Source organism: Pyrgilauda ruficollis, unplaced genomic scaffold (assembly GCF_017590135.1).
Source record: "Pyrgilauda ruficollis isolate IOZ18807 unplaced genomic scaffold, ASM1759013v1 scaffold72, whole genome shotgun sequence".
Classification (NCBI taxonomy): Eukaryota; Metazoa; Chordata; class Aves; order Passeriformes; family Passeridae; genus Pyrgilauda; species Pyrgilauda ruficollis.
Genome location: NW_024529044.1, coordinates 3,060,389 through 3,078,624, shown reverse-complemented (window position 1 = coordinate 3,078,624; position 18,236 = coordinate 3,060,389). Strand labels below are relative to the sequence as shown.

Genomic DNA, 18,236 nt, shown 5'->3' with positions numbered 1-18,236 from the left:
ATTTAGACTTAAAACTTGAAGGATTAGACCCACACTTGTAAAAAAATCTTGTATTTGAGATGTGGCTACTTCACAATGGAGTTTGTAGGTGGTCATGAAATTAAAAGGAGATCACCTGCTTTAGGACACCTGAATTGCTGCAGTTTCACCTCCTCCAGCCTTCCACAAAGACAGAAATCAGCTCAGCCCCATGACAGAGCTGGGCTCTGAAGGGTTTGTAATAGCTCACAAAGCTGCCTTCTGATTCACTATTGACCTGGTGATTTCAGTCCCCTGTGCACACTGCCAAGCCCTTCATCCTTAAGGGCATCCCAATCACTTGGAGGATTCTGCTCAAGAGATCCCTCAGTGTTACTGGGAGAGGCTCCCTTGGAGTGTCCTGCAATGAAGCAACAGCTCTCCTTAAGCCTCCAGCTAACTGGATTCTTCACTTTTCAATTTTAGTTAATATTTAGAAAGAGAGAAAAGCAAATATGCACACAGTTGAATTCAATCATTTTCCCTTCAGCCAGGACATTTTTGCGGAACACATTTCCCCTCTCAGCACCGGTGAGAATGAGCTGTTCAACTCAAATGGAATATTATACATACAAGGATTATTTATATATTTTGTCTTTTTATGTGTGAATCACTATTATGGAAATGAAAATGGAATCTGTTTTTAAGATTCATGTCAGGACAACTGAAAAACTACATTTTAGATCACAGGTGGGAGGACACAGTGGCTTTGTCCTTCTACCATCAGGCTCGTAAGTCCCAGCACAGAGCAACCAGAGGAAGTAGTGTGTGAAGGCTTTAAATTATTTAAGCCACTCTCTAGTATGCAGTATTACAGCTAAATAATGACATTTGCTGTTAAATCTCAAGTATATTTTTAATTGAAGAGGAACGAGCTTTCATCAGGATGTAAAGAAAACTAAAGCTCATTTCTAGAAGCTGCCAAACATGCTGACCCTGATAAAGAACTTGCTTTATTTTAAGCCTGTGAAAGAGCCACCGAAATGAAGAGATTACTGACATGCCTCAAGTTAAAATTGTTCTCATTGGTCTTTCTGGATGGGAGTCAGGGCATTTATCCTGTGGGATCTAATTGTTAAATCCTGAGGATTGCACTTAATTTTTAATCTTTAAATTTCATATCAGCTCAGATTACATGATTTAAAAGCAGCCAAATTGTTGTTATTAGTGCAACTAAAATACCTTTCAAAAGCTTACACAAACTGGGTTTATCGGAAGCTGCTATTTGGGAAACACAAACCCTTTCTCATTTGCATAGAATTGCTGTTCTGATTGAAAACAGATGTAAATTACATTTACAAACATAAATAATCTTTTTATAGTCTCTAAATTATGAAGGAGGCCTCATCAGAAATGGGCATTTGGCTTCATGTTCATCATATGGTAGCATAAACCCCCCGCAGTTTGTAAACTTTGAAAGGTCCACTATTTTCAATTATTATTAATTCATTATCAATTACAGCATGTACACAGTTAAATACTAAAGGTGTTCTTACTGCTCCATATGAATTCTGAAACAGAATCTGGTAGTCAACAGAAAAATTATCCATCAGTACAGAAAAAAACAACAGATGCTGGGCTATTTTTGTTGTTTAAAGCCATATAAAATTCCATTTCGCTTGGAATTGGGTTTTTAGATTTGTCTTTGAAAGAGCAACACAAAGACTCTGAAATGCTTTTCTCCTTTAAGATGAGCCTGTTTTTCTGTAACAGGAGATTAATCACAGGGAAATTATGCTTAATAGTTGGCTATTAAAAATGAGCAGGAAAGTTGCAAAACTGGTTGTCACCTTTGTGTTTACAATTTCTGAAGTGCAGAGAATGAGATGAAAAATCTCACAGGATTTCTTTAAAGTACATTCAAATGCTGACCTGTTCCATTAGCAGCTCAGTCCTAAATGGAACCAGAAGCCATGGAGCTCAGATAAGATGATGGGACCAATAAGCTGTTTCATGAGAGGTTATATAATTTTTGGTACTAAACAGATAAGTTTCATTATCTAAGGAAAGTAATAAAATTACTTTTCATTCTACTGTAGGCTCAGTTTTGGTTTATGACCCGTACATAACATTCAAAATAGGATCTATATAAATGGAAGATAACAAGTACTCTACATTTTTAGTCTGAAAATCATGTCTCCTATAGTATAGAAATATATTCCTTGGCAAGTCCTCACTTTCTATCCTAAAAATGATTATGTAGTCTCGTTTTAGATAGTTAAACAGCTGCCATACTCACTGCCAGCTATGAATATAGACTTGGCTCCAGAGGCAAATCATATCTCTAAAATTAAATGCGAGCATAGATCTGATCATTCCTCTCTAGCTGCTTGTTGTGAACCATCATTTATCAACTCTGAGATTAAAACATTGAGACCTCATCTTCATTTGCATGGTGGCTGCTGATTTCAAGCAGTGAATTGCATTGACCTAGAAGAAGCACGCTCTTCAGAGATGCGCTCCATCAAATATACATGGGAGCAATTTCCGAGGGAATTTTCAGAGTGACTCTGCCTGCTGCCATTGATGCTTTTTGGCAGATCTGCTGCAGTCTGCAGTGTGCTTCAGTCCCTCTTGGTCTTGTGACATTGCTCCATTCAAGCAACTGTGCATCAGCCCCTTGTCACTGCAGCACATCTGTCCTTTGCAGCTATTGGACACTTTGCAGGGTTCACTGATCTGTGTGGGATGAAAGTAAGGACAGCAGGGGTGTTTAAAAGTGCTCAGATCTGCAAACTCTTCACAGAGCTTCATAATGCAAAGGAAAAGCCTCTTCTAGTTTAGACTAATTCAGCTGAATATCAAAGGTCTGGTACAGGATGTGTTCTGATAAAGGTAGGAAAGCATTTCAAAGAATCATCTGCAAAAGAAAGTGTTGGGCAATCTAGACAGAGGCTGCTGGCTCCTTCCCCTCTGACCAAAGGCTCTTGAGATATTACTGACCAGCAAGATTTTATACAAAAATAAAATGGTTTTGATTCCTATCCAGGCTGTTCTAAAGCCTCTTACCTTCCCTTCCTCACCAGTTCACAGCCAAGTTGCCTCTTACCTCTGATTCCTTGTAATAGCGCTCGGGAATCTCATCGCTGGCAATATCAATAAAGCAGACTTCTCGCTCCAGATCTTTAGCTTCTTTGTCAAAAATCTGCAAGAGTTAAAGAAATTCAAGGCTGTTACAGAACAACACCCTCACAAAATCCACCTGGAATAACTGTTACAAGCAGTTTCAATGACTTCTGCAACAGAATGTATTTTAGGCTTGTGCCTGAACAGCTTTGTGTAAAATGCTCGAGTTTTTGCAGGAACGCATTCTCCACCCTGCTGCTCACATCATGTTCAGCACTGCCTGCTCCCACTGCTCTTTTTCCTTGGATTTTTTTTGGAATGGAGACTTTGCTTACAAACATTAAGGTCAACAATTTGGATTGTTTTTACTGTATTCTCCAATCTTCTGTCACTGTGTAAAAAAACCAACTCTCTGGACTCGGGGGTTTCCCCCTCTAAGGACTACAGCAATGTGCAGGTGTTTGCTGGGAACAGTCAGTGTGAGTTGTTGTTACACTGAAAATCAATATTTTGGTTGAACTGCCTCAGTGGAAGCTGCAAGCTTCCCCAACCCACCCATGCACACACATTTAAATCCTTTAGGACCTTGTTTGGAACAGCAAGCCTCCTGTTCTACGCAAGGTGAACGATGGAGATATTTTGAAAATCCAGGTCATTTGCAGCTGCAGCACAGTATCCTTCTGTGGCTGTGTCGATAATTTAATTATTTAGGCATCTCAGTGACCCATGTGACTTACACTGTGTCTGCAATACATTTTCCTCATGATTCTGAGACTTGGAAACAGCACTGAGCTAAAAGGCTACCATGAATTAGTGCCATGAAATTCAGGGAAGTTGTGCATCCACTGTAAGAATCAGTAATAAGCTCACAATGTGCTTTTTCCTTTGGGGCACAATGTTCTATAGCTGATATTTCCAGGAAGCAAAAATAATTTTGTTTTCTTTTTTTTTTTTTTTTAAATAAATGCATTGAATGCTCTCTTGATTTAATTAAATTCTAGAGGAACAGTTAAAAATACAAAATGCCAGGAACTATTTAGTAACAGAAATGCTACTTCATTATTTCTGAAAGCATTGGGGCTGCCCATTTAAAGCATTCAAAAAGAGCAATGGACTCCAGGGAACACAGGAACCAGCTGGTAGGAAGAAAATTGCTCAGGAAATCGTCTTTCAAATACAGGAAAAGCTGAAGTTTGACTCTACAATTTTAACTTGTCTTGGTAGTGAATAAAACAGGCAGCACTGAATGCTCACTGAGCTGGATGTAATATGTTCACACATCTGAAACTGCTGAAGAACTGAGAAACTCCAACCTGGTTTTATTTGTATTATTATCCTTCTCTAATTGCTGTTTTGCAAAAACTTGTGTTAATTATTTGAGCAAAGTGGAACTTTGAAGGAAAGCCTTTCTCCTGTAGTCCTCCTTCTCTCAATTGGGTACATTGATGTAAATCACTTCTGTGTTTATATATATAATATAGGTCACCTTTTATAAGCTTCCTCCCTTGCTTTTTTCCTAAACAAATTCAGAAATACAGAGCAAGCCCCGGATGAAATCAGTTGAACTATTTAAAAAATAAGATGCATTTCACCATAATCTGTCTAAAATAATGGAAATGGCACTTAAATGGACATTACCAGGTCAGCTGAGGCTTTGAATCTGTCCATGGCTTAGGCACAACCCCATAAATTCAAGCACATGCAAATCTCTGTCCATTTGCAACGGCCTAAATGGAAATGATTACCCAGTATCTTATCCAAAGAAATGTGCCCTGCTCTGTCCCAGACTTGATCCACATATTTCACCTCACGTGAAAATAGTTCTAAATTCCTTTTCTCTCTTTAAAATGCTATGATGGAAGTGGGGATGACAGATGCCTTTGCCAATCTGTCAAAACCAGGAGGAATTTTTCAACCATTTCAACGATGCCTTATTTGCTACCGAGGCTGTCTCTGACCATTTCCTTTATTCCAGAAGTTTGCTGAATGACAGTCTTACTTCCCTTTGCCAGCAGAACTTGTTGTCTAATCATTTATGCCTCTCCCTTTCTCAGATTGTCCTCACAAGATTTGCAGCTAGAGATTTAATCTTCTCATTCTATCAGCAGTTGAAAATAAGAAGTCATTAGAGAACAAGACTGATTTCTTTCTTAGCTCTAATTCTCTTATTGCCTCTCTTAGCCACAGAGTCTTGGACTGCCTGAAACCCTGTAGGGAGGATGGGTTTATTGTGGCTGGGATCAAAGACACTAAAGAAACTTAAAAGTTTTAAAGGAAAAGATTAAAGGCCACAAAAAGAAGCATAAGGCTCCCAATCTGTGCAACTGTATTTGCAAATGTGCAGAAACTGAATGGTGAGAACAATCTGTATCCTTAAGAAGATGATGTAGAAGCCAGATTATTAAATATTCTATTGGAAAGGACTGGACAGGCTTTACATTTGGAAGCCAAGTAATTAATTGAGATTAAAATACACAATCAAATGGAAAACAAAGAGCAACATTCAGACTGAAGTGGCCTTTTTGCCATGGGTTTTGGTTTTATTTTGGGGGGAGTAACATGACAGTTTTTTTACAATGAACATTTATATACTTCCCTTTCCTAAGAGGAATGAAAAGTCAGCATGAATTAGACTACATCACCCCCAGAATGACAGAAAGTGGGAGAAAGGTTTCAGCTGGGTCTTCTTTATGACTGTCAGTAGTTTCTTCTGGTGAAAATTAAAAGAAACTCAAAAAACAAAAACCAAACCAAAACAACCCCCCCCAAAAAAACCCCAAACCAACAAAAATAAAAACCCCAACAAACAAACAAACCACCCCCCCCAAAACCACTAAAAAACCCCAACCAACCCACCAACCAACTTCAAACCCAGCCAATCAACCGGCCAGAAACCAAAAGTTAAGTTCACAAACCACACACCCCCCCCACCCCCAGGCAGGTGATTCCAGAATCTCAAGAAAGACAGCTCATACAGGATACTGCAGAAATGTAAGACCTGGTGAACTTAAATTTCATTCCTTTGTTTCCCTCCTGCCCTACAAGGACATGTCCTGGCACATGCTTTGCTAGCAACTTCCCTTCTCCTGGTAGCCACAGTCAGAACAGAAATCAGGTCAGGATGTGATAGGAAATTTAATATCCTCTTTTCTACAAGCATTTTTTCCTATTTGTTAATTTTTTTCTATGTTTAGACTAAGTTGCTGGTTTCAATTTTATTCAAATGTAGTTAATCTAAAATATAACTTTATGGCCAATCTCCACAGCTAACCTGGACTGGATATAAGCAGCATAAAGCCAATTTCTGCTGAATGCGTTTATTCCATCCACACTGGCAAACTCCTCACTCATCTGCACCACCAGGACTCCAAGAGTCACATCTGTGCCTCTGGCTTGGCTTTGTTTCATAATACATGATTCTCTCTTGTGATGTTTATTTTCCATCTTCAAGAGCAAAGGAACCATCCAAGGGTTTACCAGCTGGAAAGGTGTTTGGCTCTGTCATTACTACAAAATGCTTTTTTTTTTCCCAGCCTAAACACAAGGAGTTTGCAGTCAGAAGGCTGTAAAGAGACAGCTAATTCATGGCAGGGCTGTAATTGTGGTGAGGACTGCAAGAATAATCCTTTTCTTCCATTAGAAAAATGCACAGAACATACTCTCCACCTTGAAATTCCCATCTCTGCAGACTGCCGTGGCCAGAACCACTGGCTGCTCCTCAGTGTGTTGCTGCACACCTTGAGCAGGTTGTGTCACCTGCTCCACTGGAGCTCTCGTTTTTCTGAAAGAAAACTCCTCAGAACCCAGACCCACGGAGTTTATTCAGTGTATAACTTTTCAATAAGTCATGCTCCAACCTCAGCTACTTCCAAATTCCCTAATTTCCTTTTGAGATTTACTTGGGCAGAGATGACAAGAGTTGACCAATTTCAAACCTGTTTCTGGGATAAAACTATTTATGTGGACATGCATAATTGAAAGCAATTTTTCTATGGAAAAAGACCGAATCTGTCTTTGAGAAAATTTGGCTCCATGAACTGGCTGGGAAGATCCCTGTGTGCCAGAGTAGGAGAGGCAGTTACATGTTCATCTGCAGCCTTGCTCCCTGCTCCTTTTGATCTCTGTGTCATGACTCCCCTATTATTCCATCTCCTATAAAATATCTCATTAAGATTTGTGCTTTATGGACAGAGAACTGGATTTTTATGTAATTATGTCAAAGTGGCTGTGCTTCCAAGACCACAAGAAACTCTATAATATTTACTGGGATTAGTTTTTTAAGTCACATCCAGTTCAGCTGCCAGATTTACTGACTAACTTCAGTAGTTCATTTAGAAAAATGAAAAAGTAGAGGAACAACCATATCACTTGTTCACACTCTGTCAGTGTGGGCCTTGTCATATGTTCTGTGATAGCCATATGTGCTTGGGACATAGGATCTGCAGTTCAACAAAGAGAGCTCTTCCCTCAGGAGGAATTTCAGACCAACCTTTCCACTTGTTTGCCTTTATCTTTTCAGACTTCTTAGAGGGGGGAAAAGCATTATAAAATCATGATTTATTCATTACAAATTATGGGATACTCAGTACCATCATACAGGAAAAGTCCAGCTGCAAATCACCCTCAAAGTGTCCCGTGCTTTGACTTTGCCATATTTTGAGTGATGCCCAGCAATCCTTTTGACAGTTTCCAGAATGAGATCCTGTGGTGCAGGTTAAACCAGGGCACAGCTGAATCCTTTTCAGCTGAAATCAGTGTTTCATGGCAGTTGCCTTAAATAGTGAATTTACATTTAATTTCCATGTGCTATATTCAAGTTTGTTACAACCTAGTTCCACATTACTAAGATAGAAGACAAAAATAGAGGAAAAACCACCCTAAACTCAACCAAACTAGAAATGGATTTTCTTGTTAGCTGCCATATCTAAAATTTATTTTATTTTAGTTGCATAATCAAGATCCAGACACTGAGTTTGCCAGAGAAAAACGTTATGCTACGAAGAGCAAGGCACTGGAAATTTTACATACAGTGAATTTTCATTATTGACAACCTTTGAATTATTTGACAAGCTGTACTTTTTTTTTTTTTCTTTTCCCAGACACCATCAGATGGCAAAAAATCACTGCCCAAATATCAGCAGCAATTAATTCTGTGACTAAAAAACAAAACGAAACAAATCAACAGAAATCACTCAAACATAATGATCCTTGTGCAACAAATAGGAAAATGGAATGTGTCTGTGATTCAGTGATTTGCTTGAGCAGTGTCTGTCCCCAGCCTGCCTTTGCTGTACCTTCACTGCCTTGCAGACATTTTCCCAGTAGCAGAGGGTGACACGCAGGGACAGTGTGGCGCTGCCATGTGTGACATGGCTGGGCATTGATTGCAGCAGCCACTGCAGCCATCTGGTGTGGCCCTGCAATCAACACAGCTGATTGCAATGCACAGTTGGTGCATTCCCCACGAAAAGGAAAAAGCCAAAATGTGTGTCTGTAGTGCACACTGAAACAGTAAGGAAAAGAGATGGGAGAGAAGTGAGAGCGAGATGACAGTTCCACTAAATCAGTCCTTTGTGACACAAATACTGAGCAGGCAACGGATTGTTGAAAGAAAATACCTGTCCAAATAAAAAAAGAGCTTACGGAAGTGTTCTCATGGAAAGCACACACCCAATTTATTGACACACAAGCAGTAACTCCCACCCTCCTGCCCAGATTTCTACCATTTCATTCAGTAGAGACCTGTAAGAATTCTCGATGTAAGGATGTCCCTTATGTTGTAAATATTCAGAATACAGACTTTATCAATCTATATTCAAATTCCCAAAGTGGTAATTTTCCTTTGGGAGAAGGGTGTGATTACTGTGCCCTTTTACACTGCTCTGTATCCACTGAGGCTCTTGGCTGTAGGCACCTGCACATCCCCCTGCCCAGCACTGCCCAATGGAAGCAGCTCAGGATACAAAGGGAAGCAATATTTTCATGACTCTAGAGATGCCACTTCCCATGTCATTTACATCTCACAAAACATTCTAATTTTTAAAAATTCCATTTTGTCATTTAAAATAAAAGTAAAATCAAAATAAAATTTCTCTTTAAGAAGTTGACTTTTAATTTAAAAGATCTGCAAGAGGAAATACTGACTGGCCTGACTCACTGGTCCAGTTTCTGACAGTGTTAATGAAGCTGTAAAGCTACAAGGTAGCAGGGACAATATTTGATGTACTCACATGCTCATCCAACACTGGCTCTGTTTTTCTAAGAATAGAGTTGCCATGGAACAGCTACATGGGATACATTAAAATCAGCTGCTCTGAGCACAGAAATCACAGCTCAGTGGATTTATGGTTCTGCACTACTACACAAGGTTACCTAAATAAAGACATTTATTGTCCATTGTTCTTTCTGTCAGTATTTATATTTGTGCAAAACAACTGCAAACTTTAACAGATTGGAACAAGAATGCTTTAACACATTTAAAATAGCTTAAAATGGTAATGAATTTTAAGACACAGAAAAATCAGGCTCCAGAGCAGACACCACCTTTCACTAGTATTACTACTATCTTCTGTCATGCCAAATGAGAAGAAAAATCAGTAGGAACTTTGCATCAAGATATATTGCAATAATTAGGTAGAATTATACCAGACAACACAACATGTTAAATGAAATAATTCTAATAACATCCTAGCCTACCAAATAACAGGAACCCAAGACCATTTATATTGCTTTCTTCCATTGATCAGTGGAATTAGTTTTAGTATCCTTATGTCTGAGTATTGCTTTTCACAATCAATATCTACTTTATCAGACAGTATGGAAATGAAGAATAGATCAGAGTGCAAAGATTTAAAAAAACCTGTATGATCTAAAAAAATACATTGAGAAATAGCTGAGTTAAAATCAGATTTGTATAATTGCCCTCATTACTGTAACATTAATATTCATTCAGTCTATTTTGCATTACAACTGCAAAATTTACAGAAGTATTTTTTGGATTAATTATTTCTTCATCAGACAAGGCTGATAGTTGCAATGAAGGAAAATACAGTGTATCTATGGAAATCTATAGGAATGGGTGCTGTGATTCCTACTGTTTTCTACCCAGACAAACAGTGACATTTAATCTAAACTTGTCTGACACAAAGAAGAAATGCACTTTGCAAGTTCTTAAGGGAGGTTTAAGCCTGCCCATTGAGCAATGGAAATGAGGTTGGCTCCTGCTCCTAGTTCCAAGGGGTTTGGATTAACAGAAGCCTCTCCATATTTAGGAACCTTCCAGCATTTCAGTGCTGCACCAGTCATGTCTGTGGTCCCAGATAAAGATCATGGGAGCACAAAAATGTAGATCTTCCATTGGTTTATGTGTCCACACCAGGGAACAGCACATCTCTCAGAATTACAAAATCAGGGAAATTAGGGCTGGAGTACAACCCTCTAATTCAGCTGCTCTTTCTCCTCCTCAGTTCAAGCAGAGGTCAGTGAAATCTCTTAATCTAGGCAAACACTGGCTTAGTCTGTGACTCAGGTGCTGCAATAGAAAGGTAATGTGATATTACCCCACTGGCAGTCTGGTAAAAATGACATTGGAAGAGCTGGATTCAAGCAGAATAGAGTTTCTTTGATTTACATCACTGGAGTATCCCACCTCTGTGCCACTTTCATCTGAATTCCATGGCTGGATACTGCTCAGGGCTTGATTCACAGTATTTTAGCCACAAGCTGACACACTGAAAGAATTCACTCTGCTTAAATAGCTTCAGTTCTTCCTCTGTCAGACAGCAGCCCAGATCATGTCTGCTCACTGCTGACATTATAATGCACCAGAAAATTAGTCTGCACCCTCCCAAAACCAAAGGTGTGGGCTTGCTCTGAATTAAAGTGCTGCCAAAAAGCAGAAGTGAACATTAAAAAGTGCACAAATTACACAATGTTCATCTAGCTGGTAATGTAATACACTTCTTTTTAACTCACTCACTGATCTGGCTTAGAGTAGCAGCGACTGTGAGTGGTTGGTATCTGGTGGTTAATAGATGATCCCTGTCATGTTCCCAGTGGGAAAGTGTCTGCATGCCAAAAACATTATTCCAAATTCCACCTTGTTCTTGTACATGTAATTATTCTGCCATAAGCAGTGCAACAGCTGTCAGCCTCATGAACAGGCAGCCCCAGGGGGCTGAGGGAAATGTACCTCCCACCTGGAGAACAGAACACCTTCCTCTTACCAAGGCTGCTGGAGGGGCACCCCAAAACACTGGAAGGCTGTGCTCAGACCCCTTAAAATCTGCTTGCCTGCCTTTTTCCTTTTCAAGAATGAGTTCAAACACCCCAACATTGGGTCTCTGTTTTACAGCTCAAATTTCCACACATTTAAACTTTGTTCATGCCTACAAGAAACCTCTTCCCAGAAGTCTGCAACCAATGCATACCAAAATGAAACAGGAAGAAACACATTTGTGTATGAACCCAAGGTTCAATCTTTACATGCCAGGCTTTAGTGAAAGTTATTCTTCTATTTTTGCAAGGTAAAAGCAGACTCTGCTTTGCTCTCTGCACAGCAAAGTCTGCTTGACCTCCTGCCCTCTGATCCTGAGCCTCTCTGATCAGCAGCTGCCGGCTTCTCACTCCCACCCTTCCTCTGCAGAGGGTTTTACATAGTTAATTGTCCTTCTCATCTCTAAGCTCTACCTCTGAAAATTTTTAACTTTGGGTAAGTGCCTGCCAAAAGCATTACCTAAGTGCACAGCCATTGCTCCCCCAAGCTGCTTTCTGAGATCTCTCATCTCTGACCATTGTTTAGTTTCCTGTTTGTCCTTCCTGACACCTCCTCGGAATTCAACCCCCTTTATTCAGAGATAATAATGTGAAACACAGAAAGTGGAATACCAGCACACCAAAAAAAACAAAAACCCAGTCATCTTTTCTTTACTTTCCATAAATGTTCATCATGACTAAATTCACATATGTCAATTATGCTGTGTTTAGAGAAGGAACAAACAGAAGAGGCAGAAAGGAAGGTGTGTACACAGATCTTTCATCTCCTGGTACTTCACAGGTAACTCCTCTGCAGCTGCTCAAGACCAGGACACCCAGGGAGGGGCAAAGGCACAAGTTTGATGGGGCTTTTTCCCAAATTGAGAGACCTCCAGGCCCCAGACAGACTGTGGTTAACAAAGAGCATTAAATCAACTTTTGCACAAGGTGCCATACTTACACTGTCATTGCTTCCTTTGTTGTCCTCATATTTTGTCTCTATATGAATGGAGAATTTAGGCAAAAACGAACACTGCAACAAAAGAAAAGTATGTTTAACACAAAAAATATGCCTTGCTTCATCAGCTGACACATTCAGTACATCCCCTTTGTATCACCATTCTTATTTTTTTCAGATTACTTCAAGAAAAAGAGTAAATGTTCCCAGAATTTAAACCTGAAAGGTTTGATGGTTCTGGAGGGATCCAGAGATTCTATCTAAAAGCTGAAAATTATAATGAAGATATAAATAAATCAGTATAAGCAGTCTGGAATAATTAGATGCAATGGTTTTCATGCTCACTATGCCCAAGAGTATGAATGTCCTGAATGTCTTGTTAGAAATTCAATTCACTAAGATCTTGAGAGCAACTTGATATCCGTCATTACAGACCAGCCTATCCCCATATAGAAAAACCCAAGGACACTTCACCAGATGCAGGTCCTGACCAAACAGACAGCAATGCTTTCATATGTGAGGACTTTTTCTTAATTTTCAGTGAGAAATGAATTTTAGCATCATTTCCTATTAATGAAATTTAGATGGATTATGAACCCCTGTGAAAAATCCTTTTTACTAAATCCAAATAAATCTTTAGATAGTAATGCCAAAAAAAAAAAAAAAAGAGATAAGAAAGAAGAATACACCAATGTTTTCCTCTTAAAGATGAATATTCTGTATTTACATGGGAATAAATTTATTTTTCTGAGGATTGTTTAGCTTAGTTGGCTTATGAAAACTAAAATTTGTAATACTAGGCAACATAATTCCATCATAATAAATATTTCAAATATATTTTATTTATAAATTCACAGTTCTTCTTTCAAAGCAAGTTTGCAGACAGGCAGATAGAACAGCTGTCTAACCAGCTCTAAATGACACTAGTTCAGCATCTTTCCCATTAGTCACCAAGGCTTTCCCTGCATTAACTGCCAGTTCCTTGTGTGATGCATCACTAATCCCCTATGGCAAATGACTCCTTCATGGGCTGTGCATACAGGTTATACAATGAGGGTGTTTGGACACCTCAGTGTTCACACTGCTGCTGGTCCAAGTCCAGGCTTGAAAACATTCAGAGAGTTCCTCAAGGGAGGGGCTGGTGAGTAAGGTGAGTAAGGGAAGAGGGTGTTTAGGAGGCCAGGTGTAGTGCAACAGCTGAAATCTAAGGCAGCTCCTTGGAGACTGCAGCAAAGACATCCCTCCATCAACGGGTATCACCCAACAAGTCATTGTTCAGTCTTCTTCTGATCACAGGATATCCACTATCAATCAGCACATCTAGAATAAATCCTGGTCGAAAAAACAAGTGAGACAGTTTCCTCAAAATAAGGTTCTGGTGCTATGGAAGGCAAAACCCCCTTCATGCCGTTGATCTGAAGCACAGCTGCAGTTTCAGAGGATTTATGAATAAAACCAAATGTCAGATTTCCCTTTGACCTTGGTATTAAAGAAATGCCTGCTATTTTCAATCACTGTCAGGAGGTTGCCAGCAATGAGTCAGGTCATGACACCGAAATGTCACCGTTCCATGTACTGAACGTGAGGCTGCATTGGGCTGCCTGGAGCAGCTCAACAAGCCACTGCTTGAGCCTAGCTGTTGATTCCTGTGACCCAGAATCTAAACTCTAATTAAAACAAGAGATCTTCTAACCTTGTATTTCAAAAACAAGCACTAAGAAAAGACCAAGGTTCCTTAGACTACCATAGAAGAATGGTGCCATTTACCTCAAGCCACCTCATTAGAGAGCCACTTTCTGTAAAGCCACCCACAGGCAGCCTCCCTGTGTGTTTAGTATGAAGGAGAGAACTGTTAACAACCTAATTTGAGATTATAAATGGCAACATGGGTTTACCCCAAATGAAAATTCAAATTCACCAGAAGTCCTCCACCGCAAAAATCTCTCTCAGAAACTCAACTGGCTGGCAACCACTGCTCTAGCAGCTGTGGGGGGTCTTGCTGTCTTACAGGAACACTTAGCAGGGTCCCAATTTTTGAACATTTCACAGAATGTGTCTCATGATTCATCAGCTGCACTCTGACTAATTGGCAGAGGGCTCTGGCAGAACTAGAAAACTGTTTATGCATCATTCAAAAGACTATTATTCATCGTGCAAAAAGTTGGGTTTTTCCCCTCAAGTGGCGGCATATTTACTTAACTGGGGATTAAAATTGTTATGCAACAGTCAGAAACAAACTGGGGAATGAATAGTAGGTAATAAACCTTTTAGGAGATTCTTATTTTCTTCTGAGCACCAGTCCCTTTCTGCTCTGCCTCCTCTGGGGCCCGTGTTCTTCCAGCACTGACCCGGAGGCGATCGATCCGAGCGCACACAGGAATGCACAGGGCACTCTTTCCAGCTCTCCATTTCACTGCCTCTACAGTTTGCAAGGATCCTCTTGGGAATGAAATAGTAGCAAATTCAATCTTTAACTTGAAATTAAACTTAAGTTCTACAGAATAATTCAAAATCTTCAGTCAAAGGTCTTCAATGATAAGGTGTCTTTGTGTAAAGCTCTCAAAGGAGGCATCTTAGGTATTGTCACCTCCAGACTTTTTAGATGTCTTATAAACTCCTTTAAATTTTTTATTTTAGCACACTTGTGACACTCAAAAACAAATAAGGGGAATATTCAGAGGGTTTTGTTTGTTCTCCTAATCTTTCCATATTTGGCACCTCAATTTTGGAAGAACCAGGAGAGGTTTAAAGCTCAAGAGAGCACCAGTGCAATAACAGGAGAGTGAACCAGTAATTACCCACGTGAGCAGGGGTATTTCCACCTTAGAATGAAGGGAATGAAAGCAGCATATGGAAAGCACAGCCCCCAGTTGCGTTTGCAATTCCCTACATATAACCTCTTGAAAAATACAAGGCCTATTTTTAGCATGATGATTGATTAGCGTTGCCATAGCAATAAGCAACACTTACAAGAACAGGGTAGAACCGAGGTGTGCCAAAACACTTGCCAAAGTCTTAAAGAGACAGTCAAACACAGGCAGGGTGTGACAATTATTTAATGGAGAGGGCTGTCAAATTAATCTTTGCTAGTATTTACACCTGAGGTGGCTGTGGGAATTACTGCAGGTGTCAGCAAATATGTTGGTCTGAGAGAGGCTTCTTCACTCTCTGGAACCTGCTTTGTGTGAACGATGCCAGTTCATCAATGCTGCTGCAGCTGGTTTCATTCTGCCTGCAGAATGTTCAAAGACCTGCTAGAGACCTCATCCTTGCTCTTCACCTCTCCTGTTCCTTGTGAATATTATTCCACAATCCTTGGCAGTTATTTCTGCACAGAAAAAATTAATCCTTTTTTTTTTTTTTTTTTAAGCAGCAGAAGCATATTTCCCTAAATCTTAACACAAAAGCCCAGCAAGGCAGACATTTCATGCAAATGTTCTCTCTTATCTTCCACCACTTCTCAGACTGATGATTTTTTTACATGGTCACATATGAATTATTTTGACAACACAGGTGGAACTGGATTCTTTAGAGAGTGATCTCCATGAAGCCTAAAGACAAAGAACAAAGTGACTGCTACAATAAGGTGAGAGTGTTCAAGCAAATGAAATCTTTTCCATAGGGTAACTCCCATATATCACATCCTTTAAATTCAAATTTTTTGGGTACTATTTTGGTATTCAGCGGGTAACAACAGCATTTCTTTAATGAAGATCAAGAACCTGGGAAACAGAAATGGAGTCCCAACTTTGCTGTGAGCAACAAAGGGGATGTGGGACTGTGGGGTGATGGAAGGTGGAATATTCAATGCTTTTTGGAAAATGGACAATGGGGAGTTATTGACTCCCCTCAGATTGCTGCAGACAGAGCTGCTGTGTGGTCAGGTCACCCAGACACAAACCAGCATCAATCAGGGTGACAAGGCTGGAAGAGAATAGACGGAAAGGGCTGGGCAGGGTGATGGCATTTGGAAGATGTGACTCAGTGAGAGGGAGGAGAATTTGGAAAGCAAGATAAACACAGGAAGGTGGCAAACAGCAAACAAAAGTACTGTTGAGTGGAAAGGAAAAGAACAATGCAAAAACAGGGCTTGAAAATAAACAAGGGAGCAAAACTCTCATAAACAAGCAGAGGAAGAAAACCACTGTCTGTATTGTGTACAATAACCTGGAGATGGAACGATGAGTAACAAGTTGCCTCCAACCGCTAGAAAACTCTTCTCTCTGGCTTTGGCTTCCCTTAGGATCTCTTTCTTTGATACATGGGAACAGTAACCTCCTTACTGAAGAAGAAATGAAGTGAAAAGCAGCGTGCACAAGTGGAAATGACAGTCCCATCCATCAGAGAGGGGGCTGGATTACTTTGGAATAAGGCAATGCTGGAAAAAGGGGAATTCTCCCAAGCAGTTTGAGTTACTTGTTTCAATGGGATTAAGCTATTAAATGAGAATAGAGGTTTGCAGTTCTCTAAAAAATGTATTATTTTTTTCTTATAAATACTACAGAGGTCCTTCCTTTTGCTGGAACCTCTCCTAAGGGAAATAAATCTGTGTTTTCCCAGGACAATGGCATCAGTGAGCCTGTTTTCTGAGCTGGGGGGGTAAGATGGGAGGATGCTGGTAGCAACTTTGCATTAGGCTCTAATCCTGCAGTATGGATTCTTTGTACTCCATTTTTGATGCAGACTGCTTAAATCCTCAAATTGCAGAAAATTTCAGCCCTGAAGAGTGAGGGGTTAGATCCAAATTTCAAGGGCTGGAAATCAGATAAGGAGAACACAGGAAAAAACTCTACAGCAATGTTTATCTGAAACAACTGTTTTCCTTCTCAAGTCATCTCATTATAAAAATAACAATACAAAAACATTCCTTCCAGATAATTTACTTCATGGATAAACCAGCAGCTAAGTGAAGCACAAAACATGCCTGTTCTCAAAAGTAATCAGAAACCAGCAGGTCAGTAATGGACCATTTAGCAACTCTCACTCTGGGGCCTTGACACATACCAGATGACATAATTTTATTTTCCTCAGTCATTTGCTGTAGAAGAATAAATGTCATTGTGATAAATCATCAAAGGAATTGTTGTCTCCTGCTTTCTGTTCCATAACTGATTTTCATAAATATTCTGGGTTTATATTCTATTCATGAGGATGTTTGGGACATTGGCATGTTGAAGGAATGCTCCTCCCCCTTGTACAGAGCAAACAATGCCATTTTAATGTTTGTTTTGTCTATATAATTGTGAAACTAACAATTGTCCATAAATTACACACAAAAAAATTATCCAGCTGTTTTTAAACTTCATCCCCAGAACTGAAATATTGCTAACACCACCAAAGCCATTCAGGTCAGGCAAATCTCTTTGAACTGATCCTTGGTAAACACTTGAACTGCACCTTCAAACCCAGAAGAGTTTGCTTAAATTCTCTTTGTATTTTTCCTAGCCACTTTCTACTCCAGTCTGAGAGCTAAACTTTGGCTCATTTTCAGTGTACTTCGATCACATGAAGATTTTGTACTATGGTTTAGTCACCAAACATGGTCTGATTATTTGTTTGCTTGAGGCTCCTCTATTTTTTTGTCCAGAATCTCCACTGTCTCTTGAGCAGGTCGAATGGATATTTGCTCTGTGCTGTTTATTTTCTAACAATATCCCAATGCAGGTAAAGAAACTTAGTTCTATGCAATTCTTCTTCGTTTGGTTTGCAGTAGACACAAGTTTGCTTTCTAGTTAATTATTTCTAATCTTGCTGGGCAACCTCAGAAATAAAAATAACAAAGCCTCCTGAAAGTTCAGTTGTTCTTGCCACCGTGAATAGCATAGATATTTTCCACTAAAGATACATATTTGCTGTGACAAGCTGGCACACAAGGGGTTATTGAGAGCTGCAAGGCATCTTGTCTCCATCCCCCAAGAGAAAAAGGCCCTGACTAGCAAAG

General features: G+C 39.7%; 1 protein-coding gene across 4 annotated transcripts in view; it reads right to left on the bottom strand.

Moving 5' to 3' along the window:
* PITPNC1 (phosphatidylinositol transfer protein cytoplasmic 1) overlaps positions 1-18,236 on the bottom strand; it is a 79,838-nt gene that overhangs the window by 17,433 nt on the left and 44,169 nt on the right. For all 4 annotated transcript variants that reach the window (XM_041485655.1, XM_041485653.1, XM_041485652.1 and 1 more), the window contains exons 5-6: positions 12,299-12,370; positions 3,068-3,163 (exon numbers count right to left, since the gene is read on the bottom strand). In XM_041485655.1, the coding sequence (XP_041341589.1) occupies positions 3,068-3,163; positions 12,299-12,370 (168 nt within the window). The remainder of the gene's footprint in view (positions 1-3,067; positions 3,164-12,298; positions 12,371-18,236) is intronic.